Source organism: Mytilus edulis, chromosome 5 (assembly GCF_963676685.1).
Source record: "Mytilus edulis chromosome 5, xbMytEdul2.2, whole genome shotgun sequence".
NCBI classification, from domain to species: Eukaryota; Metazoa; Mollusca; class Bivalvia; order Mytilida; family Mytilidae; genus Mytilus; species Mytilus edulis.
In genome coordinates this window covers 53580054-53601040 of record NC_092348.1, presented here as the reverse complement: position 1 = coordinate 53601040, position 20987 = coordinate 53580054, and the positions used below count along the sequence as shown (strand labels likewise).

The 20987-nt window shown below is 32.2% G+C and overlaps 2 protein-coding genes across 10 annotated transcripts in view; one reads left to right on the top strand and one right to left on the bottom strand.

The window, feature by feature from the left end:
• The first annotated feature begins 761 nt into the window (after positions 1 to 761).
• LOC139523932 (tripartite motif-containing protein 66-like) lies at positions 762 to 5774 on the top strand. Its single transcript, XM_071318365.1, has 3 exons — positions 762 to 891; positions 1865 to 1940; positions 2798 to 5774. The coding sequence occupies exons 2-3, from the start codon at positions 1928 to 1930 to the stop codon at positions 3478 to 3480; spliced, it is 696 nt and encodes a 231-aa protein (XP_071174466.1). The 5' UTR covers positions 762 to 891; positions 1865 to 1927; the 3' UTR covers positions 3481 to 5774.
• LOC139523931 (uncharacterized) overlaps positions 5025 to 20987 on the bottom strand; it is a 44346-nt gene continuing 28383 nt past the window's right edge. For all 9 annotated transcript variants that reach the window (XM_071318355.1, XM_071318363.1, XM_071318357.1 and 6 more), the window contains 4 exons: positions 20728 to 20919; positions 19871 to 20163; positions 18772 to 19538; positions 5025 to 6286 (listed from right to left, as the gene is read on the bottom strand). In XM_071318355.1, coding sequence (XP_071174456.1) covers positions 5931 to 6286; positions 18772 to 19538; positions 19871 to 20163; positions 20728 to 20919 — 1608 coding nt within the window. In that variant the 3' untranslated portion in view covers positions 5025 to 5930. The remainder of the gene's footprint in view (positions 6287 to 18771; positions 19539 to 19870; positions 20164 to 20727; positions 20920 to 20987) is intronic.

The following is a 20987-nucleotide window of genomic DNA, read 5'->3' as shown; positions in this document are numbered from 1 at the left end:
TGACGCTCAAATCCAAAAAAGTTAAAAAGGCCAAATAAAGTACGAAGTTGAAGAGCATTGAGGACCAAAATTCCTTAAAGTTTTGCCAAATACAGCTAAGGTAATCTATGTCTGAGGTAGAAAAGCCTTAGTATTAAAAAAAAATTAAAAATTTGTGAACAGTAAATTTATGAATATAAATGTGTCAACATGATCGAAATCGTATGACGGATAATCTTGCGAGATTTTGATATTTAATGACGATATATACATGTTTCGTGTGCATCTCTGGTTTACCATCTTGAAAACTACAATATACTAAACAAAAACCTTAATATAGTAAAAAAAGTGATCAGAAAGACAAGAACTATAAATAATTCCATGGTCAAAATCATTTGTCATTTTCTTGAAGGAGATATTGCCCTTCAAAGGCAATTTTTATTACTTTTATTGTTTTGCGTTTTCAGTCAAAAATTATGTAATGGAAAAAGAGAGAAATTGTTAACAAAAATGATCAGCAAAATAAGATCTACAAATAAGTTTAAAAGAAAAGTTGATAGTGACGAACACAGAATTGATTATTATTTCAGTTGATCCTTATTAGACGTTTATCACAGATCTGTTTTTAAGAAAAATGTAAAACATATTAGTATACACAGGAGTGATGTTAAAGACTAGATGTTACAAGTGAGTAACACGAAGACTGTCTCACTGGTTAAAAGTAAAATCTATTTTAAGAAATGTGGAGGTGAGGAGCGACATGAATTTTCCGTGTAAAATACGTCGTTTTCTTATTAAAGTCGTAGTTTTTAGAAATGGTAATTTTATGATAAAATGATTATAAAACTACTGTTGATGATGACAAACAGTTTATTTCCGACAATTTTACCGGTAGGATATATTCATGTTAATGTAGGTACACGTTTAGACATATAAATAATACAGTATGTACTTATGTTTTTTTTCTACATCGTAATCTCCTAGGAGTATTTTTTTTTATACTGCCATAAAAATGTGGGACTCCTTCCTTTATTTTCCATAACTTATAAGCGTTTTCATTATGCATTTACTGACATCATACATGTGTGTTGTTATATGTATAAAGAAGAGGACGTAATGTAAGTAGTAAATGTTTTGTGCTTGTAGAGTTCTTCTTTCCCTCAAAGTCACATTGAACAAAACAAAAAACGACCAAAAGGTGTACATGCCTGAAATTGAATCAGCAGACTGTACCAGGGAGTACATTTCTTTATATCAGTTGTTGGATGAGTTGCTCACTGAGCCAATCGTCGGTTCCTAGTTGGGACGGTACAGTTGTTTCTCCCTCATGTAAAACTCTGGGTTTTTTTGGCCGACTTTGGCTTACTTTTTGTCGTTTTTGGTTTATAGCCCTTCATCTTATTAATAAGCTTTAGGCTTTTAAATGTTTTGGCTTCGAGAATTACTGAAGAGACATTGATTGTTGAAATGCCCACCTGGTGCAGAAAAATTGTTAAAGTTAATGTTTTAACTACCACTGGGTCGAAGCTTCTATTGGTGGCCTGATAGTCCCCGAGGTATTACCTGCCTAGTAGCCAGTACTTCGTTACCGGTAGAAAATACGGATTTTGAGTTATTTAAACTTTCCGTTGAAATTTTTTTCTCTCCCGGAATCAAAGCTCTGGTTTCTTGACCGGCTTTGGTATACTTGTTTGTCCTTTTTTTTTTATAGCTCTCCATCTTTTTAATAATGCACAGCTGGTGCTGTAAAATTGGTACCCCGTATCTATGTTATTGTAGTTTTGAAAAAAAAAGCAAGTTCTTTAATTAGAAGTGACACATGATGTGTTATTGTAACTATTCCAAACAATTGTTTAAATATGAAGTAAATATTATTTTTTTACAGAACAAAAGGACTAACGATTACTAGCTGTGTTTAGAGACTGAATAATAAAGACAGTCAAAGTCAATGTCTCAGAAAGGTATTTTTTTATCCTCATAACTTCATTTCCTTAACGTCAACAATTGTTACACAATCAACTGTTCTCCTCTTTTTGTCAACTTATTCTTTTACCCATATGAACAAGAATTCACACCAGAGCGTCTCAAGAAGAATGGCAAGAAGCCTTAACTTATCATTTAACTTTATGTTCCGCTATATACAATATAGATCATGTTCTCTAACTAAATAATTCAAAGTTTAGTAACTGAAAGGCCGATATCACAGAAATAGCTTAGTCTACCTCATATGTTAACTTACATCTAGAAATTTAAAATGAGGGTCGGTTAAGAACAAAACTTTACAATAAAAGGGATGATTTCAGATTCCCAACTGTGAACTTTCCATTTCTATGTAACAACGTCCCACTAGCAATGCATATATCTCTAAGTAGGTACTATATTATAAAGCTTATTATAGAGATTTTCTGCTTACAAGGTAGTAAAAGTAATGTGTTTAAAGTGGTAGATTTGAAGACATCCATTTGAATTTACGAGCAGGGATCAATAGTTTGTTAACACATATATTCCAATTGTCGTATCCACAATACCGTTTGTAAGTTGGATTCCTGCTGCTAAATTCTTTAGTTGTGTATGCAGTGTCATCTGGACTGGTTTGTCTTATCGTCGTTCTCCGTTTCTTGCCATCGTATCATTTCTAATGTTATTGTAAACTGAAGACTGTTCTATGCAACATATATATATATCTCATTCATAGATATAAAAAATATTAAAAATATATAATATGAATGCCAATGAGACAAATCTACATATCTGTATTAATCATAACTGAACTAAATTTTAGTCTTTGAACATTTACAATTGTTTCTTACTTTTACAGGATGTTTGAGTGATGTACATGGTACATGTAACCCTGAACCAATGTGTGTCTACCACAAGTCGGAATATATTCGATTTTATTGCGAAGAATGCCGAGTTTTTATATGCGATGACTGCATTTCTGGGAATGGCAAACATAGAAGATGTTTTAAGACAAAACTAAGTGACTATGGAAATAGAACAAGACGCTTGCTAAGAGAAAGGACTAAGAGAGCAGAAGACAAACTGTCAAAATTAAGTTCAGAATTGGATCTTACCATGCAAGTTCAAAACCGTTTCAATGAAGCAGTTGATGAAAGCATTAATTCGGTTGTATTCAGAAGAGAAATTATTCGACAGAAATTTGACGATTTACAAAAACAGTTGATAACTAAATTAGATGGCTTGCGTAACCAGGCAAATACGCAATATGAAGAATTCATCAAGCTTCATACCAATAAATACTGTAAAATGAAAGAAATTACAGAGACTATCCGTACAACGGAAACGGACATGACTGAAGACAATATGATGATTTATACTTCTAAATTGAATACATTTATAGACACTTCAGAGGTTGTTCCAAAACTTGAACCCCCGAGCTATGTGACGGATGACAAGTATTTTTCCTCAAAGTATCTACAGCAACTATTTGGCGATATTGAATTTGTTGAGTTTAATTACCTGCCAATCGCAACATATTGACCAAGACTACAACCAAAGTTGTAATAATGATTATAATAGAAAAAAAAGGACTCAGTGCTTTCTGTTGTATTAAAAGTTTATGCTGAATTAAAACATCTGTTTGGTTACATCATACCATGAAAGTGGGAAGTTATCATGTTTACTGGAAGTGGTGTGGACTATAAAATCAGCAAACAGAAAGTAGAAAAAAATAGTTTTGACGTCAGGATTTCATAACTTATAATATTTCCTGGCATTGGGTAGCTTTTTCGCATTAAATCACAATTTCATATTTCTACATACATGATCATCCATGGTGTATACGAAATTTTCTGTGTGGCTTTTTGGTCTTGTTTCCCTCTTAAATATCAGCTGTTTTGCATGTAAGCTTACATGAGGCAATACGTTACAAGAGCGAAACCTTATCTTAAATTCTGAGACTCTCAGTATATGGTGTCCATAATAAACTAATTACGTCTTTGTTCGTTTGTAAGGAAACTACAGTACCATTGTGAAGTAAGCACTGTTACTTTATGTTCAACAAATGCAAAGTTATTACAATTTCTTGAAATCTCAAAAAAACAAATTGGCAGGTCCTTTGAGAAATGGTCTTTCATTTGATTTCTATAAATTAAGTTTTACGAAAAATTGTCTTACAACGTTAATTTTACATTTTGGTATTCCAAAATGGAAGTCACATTATACCGGGAACATATTTCAAAGAGAACATCGTTTTAAAAGGGTGTACATTTTTAGCAGTCGATAAGCTATTTTTTTTAAAACCAGGAACATACCAAAAAAGGTAATAAAAACATTTTAAAGTTAAAAAAGAGAGAAGGTCACTCAATTTATTCCACCGACTAACTAAATTAACTCATCATAGATACCAGGATTAAATTTATATTTACTCCAGACGCGCGTTTCGTCTACAGAAAACTCATCAGTGACGCTCAAATTCAAAGTATTTACTCCAGACGCGCGTTTCGTCTACAAAAAACTCATCAGTGACGCTCAAATTCAAAAAGTGACTCTCAAAAAAGTTAAAAAGTCAAATAATGTTCTAAACATAACATATCTAGAAATTATTTTGTCTACAGAAGAAATTTGAGATCTAGTAACAAGAACAAAATGAAAACAGCAAGAATATTTCCGAGCATTTTCTTATTTCGTTTTTTTTAAATCTTGTTTGATATTAATATAATGTCTCACCCACACATTATCACACACGTAATTACAATCCCGTTGTCTTTTCACGAATGTCACCTACCAAATTAGACTATTTACTAGGTTTGTAATAACATGAGCAACGCAATGGGTGCCACATGTGGAGCATGATGTGCTTACCATTCCGGACCACCTGAGTTCACCCCAAGTTTTTTGGTGGAGTTCGTGTTGCTCAAGTCTTCTATGTTGTGTCTTGTGCACTATTATTTGTTTGCTTGTCTTTTTTAGCCATGGAATTGTAAGTTTATTTTCGATCTATGATCTTGACTGTTCCCCTGGTATCTTTCGCCCCTCTTGTATCCTTGTTTGTTACGATTTAAATGATTTAATTAAAACAAATGAAAAATAAAACAATTTATTATCACAGATTAATGTATCTGAATCACAATACTTGACAATAGCATACACAATTTTAATTATTGCATTCAAATATCTTTAATATCAATCAGCGCAGTTTTACACAAACAAATTTAAGCATTATACACAAATAAAATATGCACCGAAAAGTATACTTGATTATTTGATGAACAGGAAATTGTCGTTCTATTACCCACATCCGGAGGACATCACTTGTACGTGTTAGTGGACACTTAGATTACACCTTAAAATCTTTAAAAAGAACACTTGTAGGCCAATTACATATTTCTGGTTTTTTCTATTATTTTTTAAGCATAGAACTTTGAGGCTAATGAACAATTATTATATGCACACAATGAATATTTACACTTCGTACACGGATCGACCCATTTAATGCTCATGGGTGAATGGTTGTTTTAAGATTGATGCTACATTTATGATAAGGGCAACTTGAGAAACCGTTCGAATATTTCCCAAATAATATATCGACCTCAGCCTCCTCTCTGTTCCAAAAAAAAATTAAGATTACCTACAAAATAGTTGATTGTTCTCCGTTTTTTTTTATTATGATTCTTATCATATAGAGCCATTGCTCATTGTATATTTATTTGACTTAAATTAGTAGAATATTTCGTATACTTTAGATAAATACATGTATGTTTAACTATTTTGCCTTGTCTCCCTTTGAATACAGTTTGTTAATCTCTAAAAGGCATAACATAATTTGATAAAAACTTGTTTGTTTTGGCCATTTATCTTTTGAGGTTTTGAAAAATGTTGTCAATCGATTGGCGAAATTTAACAAATCAAATGGAGCATAACTATGATTTCCCCTTTCTCTTATTTAGATACCAGTAAACATAAATGCAATAACTTTAACAAATATTTCTTCAAGACAATGCCATTTTAGATAGAAGTTCTGAATATATTTCCGGTGTTACTTCTTTGCTGTTTTTGTGACACTCTTGTACAACGTGTGCTGCCTCAACTCTGCCCATTTCCCTCAATGCATCCGCTAACATTTCAACTGCAAGGTCTTTTTTGTCTTTTCTTGTTCGTTTCCAGTATAACAAGATTTTGTAGGTGACGTCTGCCATAGACAATCCATTGGAAATTGCATCAAAACCTATGCCAGTAATAGTACTGTCTGGAAGGTCAAGGTGAACTGCTAGGGTCAATCCTTCCGGAACATATTTAGACAAATTGCGAAGACTCTTGCCTGTAATAGCCTTTGATTCTCTTTCAACTGAAATATATGAAGATCTGTTATTAAGTCATTTAATTAGTATCGATACGACTGTACTAAATGGTATATTTCGAATTGTGTTTTATAACACCCTTGGCATCTGCGGTGCGGTGCTTTTGCGCCAATTGGCATTTCACTTGCCCCCAACAAATCTTTCATTTGCGCCACAAAAAATATTTCATTTGCGCCAAAAATAAAACCTTTCATTTGCGCCAATAACAGGTAAATAAAGGTAAATAGTATTCATTTTTTTTTCTTTCAGAAAACATTAAAAAAAAAAATACATTTTTTTTGGCATACTAAAACATATTCCTCAGAATTCAGGCATCTTAAAAAGCATATAAACATTTAATAATTCTAAACCTCAGTTTTGTATGAGAAATTAGTATGAACAATCATCCAGGGGAAATACTGTAAAAACAAATCTTATTCAAGAAAAATAGCAAAGAATATTCAACTGTTCGGTTATATTTTATTTGAATTACCTGTGAAATGGCGCAAATGATTTTTTTTTTATTTGGCGCAAATGAAATATAACATTGTGAAGGCAAATGAAAGTTTAGATTTTTTAAAAATTGGCGCAAATGCAATGCGCCCATATTTTGTAATCATTGTGTTAATAATTGTACAGGTTTACGTTTTGCTTCAATAAAACCATATTAACAATTTAGCAAATTTGAAGCTTAGGAACTGTATGCGCACGGTTCAAAATTGCACCCCCCCCCCCCCCAAAAAAAAAAAAACCCAACCTAGCTACGTGTATATCTTTTTTTATTTATTTAACCTTTATTTGCAACGCCCATTGACAGAGTGACTATTGAAAAATAAAAGAGGTATAAATTAGATTTGGTGATAATTAACCGAAAGACAAAAAGGGATTCGAATTTTCTACATGTATGTCAACATATACCTCGAGAAAATTAAGAATATTCATGAAAATCTTAAGCTAGTCAAATTTAAATGTAAAAATCTTAATATTTGATTTGGCAGTGACATATGCGACCATAATCATCGGAATTGCACCAATCACATTTCATAATTTGTTTTCTTTTAATTTTCTAACACTAGTATGTCAAGGTTATTTTAAGTCTTTAAAATTTATATTGACTTGTAATAAAAATGCATAAATAACTTCAAATAATGAATAAAATATCTACGCAATAATATACCTTTACATGCAATAACATGCACTTTTGCAAGTTGATATGTATAAAAATACAAATATGAACGTAGTTTAAACATGTTGTTGTGAGAATACAAAGCAAACTGTCTCAATTTTTAATTTATACTGTTTGTCGTGACTATATAAACATGCGAAAGTGTCCTTATGTTGCAATATAAAATCATCTAGATAAAGGTTATATAACATATGTGGTAAATAAATGTATACAGCAAAACTTCTTTATACGGTTTTCATTAACCGGCAACGTCTGCCCTATAGCTTTTGGGCTAACATTACAATTCAAAAAGTGAAATATAAAAAGGCACTCATTATAAAAACAAAACTGAAAAATAATTCTAAAAAATATATAACACACATGCATAGTTTATAACTGATATAAAAAAGTAAGCTCCTAAATTGAAATTTCTCTGGCAGCTAATTAAATCATTTACCTAATCTCCGATCTACAAAAACGTTTCTAATTGTTACTATACTATATATAAAAATATTAATTTTCGCGAACCATTTAGGTCACGGAAATTCCAAAATATGGCATCAGTAAGGAGAGTTGTGCAAATAATGTGAATACACAAAACCCCCATCCAAATTATCTCTAGCTAAAAGTATTCATCTTTTTCTATTTTATATGTACTAACAATATTCAATTTTTCTATAATTTCGATTAAAATATTCAAAAATCTGAGTAAAAATAGATCGAATGCCCCAAATAAACATTGTCTGATTGGTTGAAGTACTGTGGCGTCGATGCTTAGCATAATAAGCCTCGATGTAAAGCACACGCTTCACAGGAATAAGGAGAGTTTTACAAATAATGTGAATACACAGATCCTCCATCCTATTTATATTTTGCTGGAAATGTTGCAGTGTTCATCATTTCTGTTTTGATTCTGCTCACAACATTCCATTTTTTCTATAATTCCGATTTAAATATGTGGAACCCGCAATAAAAATAGATGGCCTCAATCACGTGGCCTCAATGAGGGGGGATAGGACCTTTATCGGGACTCCGGGATCGGGTGTTTTTAAGCTCGGGATTTCGGGATTGACCCTTTCGGGATCCGGGAATCCTTTTTTTCGGATTTCGGGACGTCGGGATTTGCTTTATTTAAATTCGGGACCTCGGGATTTCGTTTTTTCAAGTCCGGGATTTCGGGATCAAGACCCCTCCTATCCCCCCTCCTCAATGATTTAATAGCAACGCAAAAAATTCCATTAATCATGTTGTACTTTGTTACCAGTCGGAACTACTCGGCCTTTCTGGTTGCACGAAGTGAATAGCCGAGTAGTTCCGATTGACGATGTTACATAAGCCGAATCACACATACAGTTCTTTGCGCTCAAATGTAATTCTTGGTGAAGTATACAGGTAACTTCGTTTACGAAAATTTATACACACTTTATCATTAACATATTACCAGGCTTTTGCATATTCACGTTTTTTTATGCTGAACTGTTGTCGAATTCAATTCTATACATTTTTTTTTACGTAAATCAATAGGAGTAAGAATATTTTCTCGCGCCAATTTAACCATCATCACCATCAAAAAAATTATTTACCGTTATTATTGTGCAATTTCAGTTATATAGTTTATCAATTAGATAATTTTTGGTAAGTATTACTTATTCATGTTAAGGTTCTACTGATGTGCTTCTCTAGACCTTTTTGACGGTCCGTTTTATCCCATTTATCTCAATACTATCTCCGATGACAGAAATGTCAACCCGACCTATTCGTGTCGAAAGTGAAAATCGCATCTATTTGATGAAATAATTTCTTCTTCAACTGTTCATACATTATTTCTGTATTATTTGATAACAAATTCACGTTGCATGTTTGCATGAAAATGGTTATGTATTAGTGAATTGTAAGGGCGATGCAACATGGTCAGTGCGCGATCACGTGACATTATTATTTGTAAACAAACATGCTCCCCGTGTAACACGTGTCTGAATTATCTTTTCAAAGTGTTATTAATCTTTCAATCGCTATTTTATGATATATTTCTTTTTGTTTTTAGGTCTGCATATCAGTATAGTCCAAGTGAATTAGTAATAGTTCTGAGTTGTGTGTGTTTTTTTTTTTTTTTTTATAGAATTAGAAGGTAAGTCTACATAAGTTATATTTAACTTAAGTCTAAAAAGATAACTTCACTTTCCCTCTATATTTAAAACCACATACTAATTTAAACAGCATTTGCTCCCCTTGAACACTTATTTGCCCCTTCCCCGTCATTTCTCTTTAAATTTGCGCAAAAGTCATACTTTTAGTCCATTTACATGTACATAAATGGCCGATTTGTGATTTTATCATCTTAACTGCAATTTTCATATTGAACACATTTGACCATTCAGTATGAGTTCCCACGTTTTTTGTCTTATATGAAGGAGGTTAACTTTTTAGGTCATGTTTTCCTAAACACCTTATTGCTATTTGGTTAGAGAACACAATTAATTTGTAGTGCATTTCTTTTAGAACATATATGAAAATTAAAAAAATCCCACCTGTGCTTTCTCAATGAAACTTTTACAGTGTGTTGTACTACTTTTGGGACAAATTATATCAAAATTAAAGAAAACTTCATGGTCTCTAACTCAAAATATGGACAATTTTATCTTTAGGGCGTCTTGAAATCTTTTGACAGCTTCCGAAGTTCTATATTTCAACCTTTTTCACCTGGACCAAATCACTACTTTCCTTTAAAATTCGGAACCCAAATTTTTTTACAGTGTAATTTCACCCCCTACTTACAATTTGAGGCATTAAACATGGAGAAATTAATATGGAAGGGGTATTAAAATTAATGGCAAGTAACCCACTATTAACACTTTAGACTATATTCGTCAACAATGAAAATCATGGGACGACAATTGTGGTCTCGGACCTAATAGGATAGAAAGAGTTGACAAATCTTAAAAAAACTTGGTATGACCAAAGCCTTATAAATTATAACACTGCTTGCAAAGTTTCACAACAATAGGATATACATTATAGACAATATGTTAAATTCTATACTCATCTTTGCGTGTTAAATTTTGATGTTAAAATTGGAAAATTTCAACTATCAACATGTTGGGCTTTAAAAATTAAAATATTGCAAAAAACTTCCATTTAAATGCCTTAATATATCATTTATTATGTACGTAAAGCAATAGAGTACTCATTTGATTTATCAGACTTGGTATAATTATTCAAAAGTCAAATTTATATCAGCCTGGGCCTAAAAATTGAGGTTTTTCAATGAAAGGGGGCCTTTCATGAAGATGTAATATTTTCCAGCAATTTTAAATTTGTGAAGCTTTTTGGTTATAAATAATCCTTACATATGTATTGCATGTACTTGAAATGGAAAGAAAAGTTACAAATATCATATCATATTAGTTTAAAAGGGTCTTAAGCCAAGTAAGACTGGAAAAAAATGAGGGTCAATTTAGGCCTTGCTACATATTTCCATTAAAAAAGGCATATTGAGGCTATAAGAAATAAAAAATTGTGTCTTTTTTTATCATTTCTATACTCATGTGACATGATACAACAAATCTGAGCACAAAAAGGCTCTTGCAATTAACTATTCTTGCAGAGAGTATGGTCTGATGCAAAGATTTTTGGCTTTTTAGTGAAAAACTTGAATGCAATTTTAGTGTCGATAGGCTTATATTTAAACCACTTGCTATCCTACAGAAGAAAAGAAAGATATGTGAAATGGAACAGGTACAATAGACATTGTAATGTGCTTTTGGTTCAAATTTAGTGAGGTCTTTATTGTGGACTTCAAATTTTATGTACCAAGAACCCCACTTTTGACTTCATCCAAACAGGGCGTTAGACAAGGGTCATTTATACAACACATTTTGCACATATTGTCTGAGATAATCTTCTTTTCTGTAGATCCTGAGTTCATAAACAAGTAAAGGAACTAGATAAAGGCATAGAAACACAAGTATTGACTCATGAAAACCTGTCAGATAGAAAGTCAGGATGCCATGTACAAATGTATGCATTAATATTGAAAAAGCCATAAAATGCCTATTTTGACCATAAAATGCCAAAATTGGTAATTTTTGTAGAAATTCTATAGAATAAAAGTTTGAATCCTTTAGTTTCATGCTATTTGACAAATTGACACCACCAAATCATTTAAAGAAGTTGCCCAAGTACAGATTCTATATTGACAGACTTCACCTCTTAGGTCCGAGAACACAATTTATTCGTAGTGCATTTCTTATAGAACATAAATGAAAATAAAAAAAATCCCACCTGCGCTTTCTCAATGAAACTTTTACAGTGTGTTGTACTACTTTTTGGACAAATTATATCAAAATTGTAGAAAACTTCATCGTCTCTAACTCAGTGTCTTCCCTAGAAAATTCTTGATGCATGGTGGGTCTAAGATGAATTTGCAACGCGATGCGCGGCGTTGTTTTGTAGAATTATTTTTATTACACTTGTGAAATGAATTGTGCATGTCAGTTTAAAAACTTCACATAAATCTGCAATACAGTCAGGAACAATACTTAACATTTTCTTTCAAGGCCAGCCTGGATCCAAAAGAATTTTTTTAGGCTCTACCAGGTTTGTTTTTCAATTATATTTAACCATGTATTTTCAGACTGGTGAACTTTATATATATTTGTAATAATATTGAAAAAAAAAACGAAAAAAAAACAGCCCCCCTTTCCATACCCCTAGATGTAAATTATTTTAATAAAAAAAGTATTATCAGTTGCACCCCAAGAAATTATTAATTTTTCATGAATAAATCTTAGCAGTTAATCAAAATGATTTCCAAAATGAAATTCCTACTGTCTATAAATAACAATGAAATGTAACTGTTTCCTGTTAATAAGGGGTTTCCCGAATTTTCCCGCCAAAAAGCACATGGCTTTCAACAATTGTAAACAAAGCATTCAATTTGTGATCCTGGATTACAGTTTTAATTAATTTAATTTGGATATAGATATTCAACTTAAGGTACAGTCAAGTAATGTTTTTACTTTCTTCTGGATTAAAACTAGTTTGAAAGATCAGTTTCAAAAATAAAAACATCAAAACAAAAACGATCTGAATTGTGAATATTCAGTGACCCATAAATTTTTTGAACTCTGCTACGGAGGTCAAAGTTACATCATGTTTCAACCCAATGATGTGTATTCTCTATTACAACTAATCAACTGCGTTTGATATAAATATTTCGATGTCAGACTTATGATTTCAAAACTTAAAATTTATTTAAAAAATATTTTTACTTTTTATTTTTTCACGGAAGGATATTTGGAAGCTGTATCAGGCTATAATATTTATCATTAAAACAATTTGAACTCCCGATTTCTATTATGCAATCGAAGTCTTGAATGTTGTTCTATCTAATCAACGTGGTTGTAAAATCAGAGCGTTGCATCTAATTACGATCAATTATCAGTCCAGTGAGTTTGAAACACCTGTAGGGTTTTGTCAATTGTCACTTCATGTTATAAGATAATAAAAATTTCACACATAGCGGGATGCATAGCGGGTAAGATAAATGCATGGCGGCCGAAATTTTATGCGTAGCGGTACCGCCATGCATGAATAGCCTAGGGAAAACACTGTTAAACTCAAAATATGAACAATTTTATCTTTAGGGCGTCTTGAAATCTTTTGACAGCTTCCGAAAATCCTATATTTCAGCCTTTTTCAGCTGGACCAAATCACTTCTTTCCTTTTAAATTCGGGACCCAAATTTTTTTACAGTGTAATTTCACCCCCCAACTTACAATTTGAGGCATTAAACATGGATAAATTAATTTGGAAGGGGTATTAAAATTAATGGCAAGTAACCCACTATTTACACTAGGGACTTTCAAGGGACGACAATTGTGGTCTCGAACCATTTGTCTGTCTGGATTGTTAAAACCACAAAATCAGATAGTGATGAATATGCAAGTTTTCAACAATCCCGGAAAATACGAAAAATACACCTTATCGCTATTTAATCCAATCTCGGAAAGACAGTCAAATGTACAACTCCCTGTTTGGGTCATGTGGCTGAAAATAGAGTTTTTTTAGTAGAGAGCTGAGGGAGTAAAAACTTTAGAAAGGGATCATCAAGAAACTTTAAGGGGGTGGTGGGTCTAAATCATTTATATAGAATTTCTCTATATTATTCTATAAATGAACTTTATATTATAGTTAATAGAAAAATAAAATAAAAAAAGTGGGGTTACCTTTCAATTGCGCTCATATTCAGTCTTCCAAAGAAGCATATATTTATGTAAAAGTGTTTTTTTTCTGTTGAAGTAATAGGAGAAATAAAGTTAATATCGAAATAAAAAAAGAAATTTATTACAGAAATCGCTCAAATTTTACAATAATTTAGTTTAAGTACAGCTTACATGAAAAATGATATTAAAAAATATAGGTCACAGATGAGTTGAAAAAGATATTTCAATTTTAAACCAAAAAAATGGCATTTACCCACCAAAGGGAGATAATTTGGAACTTTTTCAATGATGAATACATTCTAAAACAGGGACAAAACTTAAAGGGGGCCCAGTCGCCCATGGCTCCTATATTTTGAGCTGGGCCCCTAAACTTTCAGTTAAATTTTAGTTGAACATATACAAACTAACTATGAAATATCTGGTCTGGGCTCCTATAGCTAGCTTGAAATTCCCAAGTTTAGTCCCTGTAAAAGTCATCTGGGGCCAACACAAATTTATTGTTTTGAATGATTTTTGTACCATATGATAAAGTAACAACTACAAAAGGTAACAAATAAAATTTGTAATGAAAAACAAATGTTTATTTTTTTTCTGAAAATTTTATACCCTCGAGGCTCCTTAATATAGTATGATCCACTTTTTTCAAAAGTTTTTACGGTAAGGGACGACATCTAAAGATAAGGGACGACATCAAAAGATGAATGTAAGATAAAAAACTTAATTCAAATAGTTTGGGGGTTGAAGTGCTGCAAAATTTGGTTATCTGACATTGATTTTTACATATATCCATATGGGTCAATCAGTTTTTCCCAAATTAAGTTAAGAAGGGGGTAGGGGGGTCAGTGAAAAAACTATGTGAATTAAGTTTTTAATCCTTCATTGAACTTTTGGTGTCGTCCTTAAGTTAAAACAGGTCTCATAAAATAGTATTGTGCATCAGTGTAAATTTCATGAATTCTTAAATCACATGTATATAAATCATGGACTATAATTCTTTATAGCAATATCTGTTAGCCATTTAGGGGTCTTTTGCATTTAAAGTTCAGATTAAGTGGGTTTATTTTGTGAAAAATTACCTCAATATAAAGGACAATATATATATATAGACAATATATAGACTCAAAAAATGGTATATCAAACAGAAGGGAAAAAAAAGGGAAAATATAGTGAATTTTGGAGAATTTATATTATTAAATGTACATGCATTTGAAATATTTAAGATCCATGGTGACCTAGCTACCAGTTTAGAAAACAGTGATTTAAATGCTAGTCTATTAGAGGGATATTTCATTTTCATTGGTAGTAGATATAGAATCTTATTTTATCATGAAGTCCAATTTGAAAATGACTTTGGGGGAGGGTTGGGATCCTGCTAACATGTTTAACCCCGCCACATTATTTATGTATGTGCCTGTCCCAAGTCAGGAGCCTGTAATTCAGTGGTTGTTGTTTGTTTATGTGTTACATATTTGTTTTTCGTTCATTTTTTTTTACATATATAAGGCCGTTTTCTAGCTTGAATTGTTTTACATTGTCTTATAGCTGACTATATATGCAGTATGGGTTTTGCTCATTGTTGAAGGCCGTAGGGTGACCTATAATTGTTAATGTTTGTGTCATTTTGGTCTTTTGTGGATAGTTGTCTCATTGGCAATCATACCACATCTTCTTTTTTATATTTGGGAATGAAGATGTAGTAAAGGCTGAATGCCAGTTTTAGTCTTATATATGTACTTTATAATTTTAGTCTTGCATGTATATAATTACATATATGAATGTGTACATATATCACTGATTTAGTGGCAATGATAAATAGACACTGACAAGTCTTCAATGGTGGATCCAGAAGTTTTCATGGGGGGGGGGGGGGGGGGGGGGGGCAGTCATGCTTCAGTGAGTGATTCCCTATATAATCAACCAAATTTTTCCCATAAAAAGGGGGGCGGCCCCCCTGGATCCACCTATGGTCTTAGATAACATTTTATAGTTATGAATATTTTGTCAGTTGACTAAAACTAGATGGAGGTGTGTGTGTTCTTATTTCCAACAGAAGGACACTAAACCTATATCAATATGTGCATGAAGCAAATTGATAGTTGCTAGATACTGAATGATTATACCACAAGAAAGTTTTAACCTGTGCATATATATACTTAAAATACGATAAAAAAATCATGTCTTTTTCAGGACTTCTGAATCCAACCATGTAGTATGGAATGTTCTTGAGATATGGTTTTGGTCGATGGATGTTCAGGAAGGACCTGTAGTACAAAGTATATCACTGGATTTAGCTCTTTGTCTAAGTGTATTATTAAATTACTTTGCTTTGAGCTAAGTTCATTGTTATGCAATTCTTTCTTTGTAAAATAAAGATTTGACAGACAACTCTCATGTTCAAGGATTTGTCAAAGTAGTATCACCTCTTATGTACAATGTAAGTATTAGGGAGATAAAAGCATTCTATTTTAATTTGAACCAAACATATTATGTTTGTTCAATTATGTTAAAAAAACGATAAGTTCTATCTAGGCTTATCGATTTCTTAAACTATATTTCATTGTTCATGCTTGAAATTTTTATAACACCACAGAAATTTTTGCGGTCCTAAATAGGTATCCTTTCGTCGTCGTCCAAGACAGATGGTTTCCATATAATAACTGAACTATAAGCGAAATAAATAAAATTATAACACAATGTTTATAACCACAAAAGGAAGCTTGGGATTGATTTTGGGGGTTATAGTCCATAAGGTTTAGGTTCCAAAGGTGCCCAAAACAAGCATTAATTTAGTGTCAGTACAAAAAGTTGTGTATAAGTATTTCAATTGCTCTGAAATTGTACCATAATGTTTAATACCATAAGTAGAAGGTTGGGGTATATTTTAAGGGTTATTGGGGCAAACAGTCGAGGAATTGAGGGCCAAAAACAAGAGTCGAGACCATAAATTGTCCAGAATGGTTGTTGAATTACCTAAAACCAATGCTTTATGAAATCTTCTTTGAAAATTAGAGTTGTCTTTCTCTGTCCAGAATAGTAGTTTAATCAACTTAAATTAATGCTTTATACAATATACAATGCAAAATTCACTACCAACTGATAAATTAAAGCAGTCTTCAATAACCATTCAGTGATTACAAGCACTTTGATTATCATTCTAGGGTTATGTCCTTTTACAAATGGAAACATTGAAGAATTATTTAGTCTTAACTTAAGTTTTTTTTAACTAAATCTAGTGAACAATACCAATAGTAAGCAAATACATATGAAAAAGATGTGGTATGCTTTCCAATGAGACAGTTCTCCACAAGAGACCAAATGACACAGAAGTTAACAACTATAGGTCACTGTACGGACATAAACAATAAGCAAAGCCAATACCGCATAATCAGCTATAAAAGGCACCGAAATGACAATATAAAACAATTCAAACGAGAAAACTAATGGCCTTATTTATGATAAAAAAAAAATAAACAAAAAACTTATATGTAACACATTAATAAACGACAATCACAGAGTTACAGGCTCCTTATATCATGTTCTCAAATCTAGATATCATCTCCCATATAGAAAAAAAACGCGTGAAAAAATTAATCTATTATGTTTTGCTCTCCTAGATACAAAATGTATCCAAAATCAAAGATGTAGAACATATTTTTATCATAATCATTCGGTAACTAGTGTTATTACTGTCTCCTCCATGCCTGTCTTAAACATTAAAAAAAAATATTAAATAAATAACAGTTCTAATGCTCAGGTTGGTTGTCACCGTGCAACACAGTTAATAATATAAAAAAGAAGATGTGGTATGATTGCCAATGAGACAACTATCCACAAAAGACCAAAATGACACAAACATTAACAATTATAGGTCACCGTACGGCCTTCAACAATGAGCAAAGCCCATACCGCATATATAGTCAGCTATAAAAAGCCCCGATAAGACAATGTAAAACAATTCAAGCGAGAAAACTAATGGCTTCATTTATGTAAAAAAATGAACGAAAAACAAATATGTAACACATAAACAAACGACAACCACTGAATTACAGGCTCCTGACTTGGGACAGGCACATACAAAAATAATGTGGCAGGGTTAAACATGTTAGTGGGATCCCAAGCCCTAACCTGGGACAGTGGTATAACAGTACAACATAAGAACGAACTATAAAAATCAGTTAAAAAAGGCTTAACTCATCAGATAGACAAAAAAATAACACCATAAAGGAAAAACATACAACTCCTTTTGTCATAAGACAATGTCCAACATCCAAACATACTATCCACACTCATCTGTGTCCACACTTGTTTAATTTACAAAATGATGTATTTACTTAAATGTTTTAACAGGGATATTTCGACTGTATAAATGTTAAGCATAAACTTTATTGATGTTTAAAATGGCTATCTAAACATTGCTATTATTGCAAATACTTTGTGTTGTAGATCCTAGAATAGAGCATATATATAAGTCTTTCTTTTTATAACGATGGACTATTATCGCTATTTTACCTTTTTTTTCTTTGATCTTGCTGACCGAAAATTTCCTTTTTCAGCGGAGTCGAGTGATATAAAAACGGAGTTGAGTGATATAAAAATTGTCGCTAGAAACTAAGGGAACACATACAGTTGTCAAGGAAATTAACAACGTCTCTATAGGTAAATAGCGATATAAACAGATTATCATTGGTCATCTGATATCGATTTCTTTTCTCACTTTCGTCGTACCGGCTCAAGTGAAAAAATCAATCTCGTTCAGATAACCAACGATAATCTATAAATAAAAAAAACAGTATCAAGAGTAGATTTAAATTTCCTCGTTTAATAAATTGATGAAATTAATATCAGTAAGAAAATTGGTGTCATGTAATTGTGTCGTTATTGGCGTATACACACAAAGTTTCTTTTATTAACACCGAACAAATAAAATATCCACACATTGCACATTACGAAACACTGTAACCTTATATACGAATTGCGTATGTTGTATCTGTTATTAATGAATGCGATATCATTTATTTTGAACAATAAAATGATAAGGTAATAGAAGCATAGTTTAGAAATATTTATATAACGGATTTGTTTGTTTTGAAAAAAAAATGCTTACTGATTATCTGAGGTCGGCTTGTTCTCATCAACCGCTCCATGACACTAGCTGGCAGGGGTTTAAACTTTGGTGTGAAAGGTGTTGTAGGTTTATCAACTTTGATCTCGGGTGTTCTCAACAAATCCAAATTCGGTTTTTCTTTCTTGACTTCCGGTTCTTCTGGTATAACCTCCTCATGGAAGTACGCTTTTACCGTTTCCTCGTCGACTTCTATCCTTAGCGCCATTGTTGATGCCTCTCGAACTTTTTGATCATTTATGCCGACTGGCGTTAGATTTATTGCACCTATAAGTGTTCGTTCCTCCGTAGTTTTGGGTTCTATAACAAATTTGCGTAAACTTTCCGGTAAATGTTTATAATATTGAAGGTCTTTGTTTTCCATATAGTCACTATCTAAATTGGCCTTGAGATCATCAGAAACATTAAATGTCCATTTCAATCCATCAAATATTTCGAATTCTACTGGTACATTTTGAGATTTGGTTTTGATAGTTGGCGGTCTCCGAAAGTGTTGTTTATTATCAACAGGTTCTTCCGGTTTGCTTATCTCCTTTTTAAAATGTCGGAAACCTTTTTCTTTCATTTCAGCAATTTTACTGTCTAATTTGTTCTTAGGGAAACATTCCAGCACCAAAAACCATATTTTTTCTTGGAAATTTATAAATGCCATAACCTCGCCCTTTTCCATTTCACACCGACCTTCCAAAATACTGACTGCAGCGGCCATTCTTTTCTTTCTGTCTGGTTTCGATTTAACCACACAAAATCTGAAAACAAATTTCAAATATGTAAGTATCATTTTTATTATTATAAGACTGAAAGATTAATTGCGAAATAGAGTGCATCAGATTGTACAGAGAATGACCGCATGCAAGTATAGTAACCAATAATTAAAAAACCTACACCTGGCTGTATTTTAGTTTTGCAAAAAAGCTGAAAGGCGTTATATCCAATTTTGATAAATTGACATAGATTTTTGTAATTCAGTTAGCTTAATTCAGGTTACTTATTCCCAAAATTATGCTACTGATGTTTTGTTGATAATAAGCCCTTTATAATACATTGTAGTTTACATTATCACATTATCCCTTTCCCATACCTTGTAAGACTTTTGACATCGCAAGTTACTGTGGTTCTTGTGAATCTGTATTTTGTATCTACTAATTCCCATCCAGATTCCAGTTTTGCTAATACTGCAATATCAGTGTTGGCGCTTTCATTTTCGACCTCAACATTGGCGGGGAGGGGCAGTTTAACGCTTACTGCTCGTCTGAATGTACATTGAAAATTAGGAATTAAGTCGATTATTTCTGAAACATTTTCCAATTCTGAGGTTTCAAATGGATAGAACTCCTTTGCTAGTTTAACCTTCTCTTCGGTTATTGGAGTTATCTACAAATAAAAAAAAAATAGAATCAAGTTATAGATTTAAAACAAGTCTTAGTTAATGTAAAAATGTATACGGTATGACTTACAAAATGTCAGATTTATTGTTCTTTCTCTTTTTAAAATCAAATTTCACATGTGATCTCAAAGTAACCACGGCATGTCAACACACCATGACGAAATTAGCATATTTTGATGTACCATATTTTTAGTATATAACGGATTGGAAAGGCATACCAGATTAACATTTTTATATTTGATGGGGATATGTCAATAGCTATATGAAATCTGCTCTCTCAAAATCTAAATAGCTATGATGTATCAATTGTACTTTTCACATGCTGCAGACGTAACAACTTTTAAATGATTTAAAAGTATAGAGCCATTACCAACTTCAGCTCTACTTGTACGTTTAGATCAATTCCCATCTTAATTTTCCGCAAACAGTTTTGTCTTTTTATTATCAAAACAGGCAACATTTCAAAGTTTCCCTCAACAACTATTTTCGCAACGTGTTCTGCAAATATAAAGATTTTTGGATATGAACGTGTGTGAAATTAATGTTCTCACCTGTATTGCACATTGAAAGTTTTTCTCTGCAGCTTTCTTTGGTACACGAACACTGATATATTTACTCATGTGTGCATTATATAAACATCCTTGTGTAGTCACTTCGAAAGTCTCCTTCTTTGGAGTGAAGGTGACCACAAATACACCTAGTCTGTCGATTTCCAGTTCTATACATGGGGAGGAGGTATCCGACTGAAAAAAAAAACAGATTTTGTTTATCAAAAAGCAGACAACACTTAAATAACAACCATTATCATTTT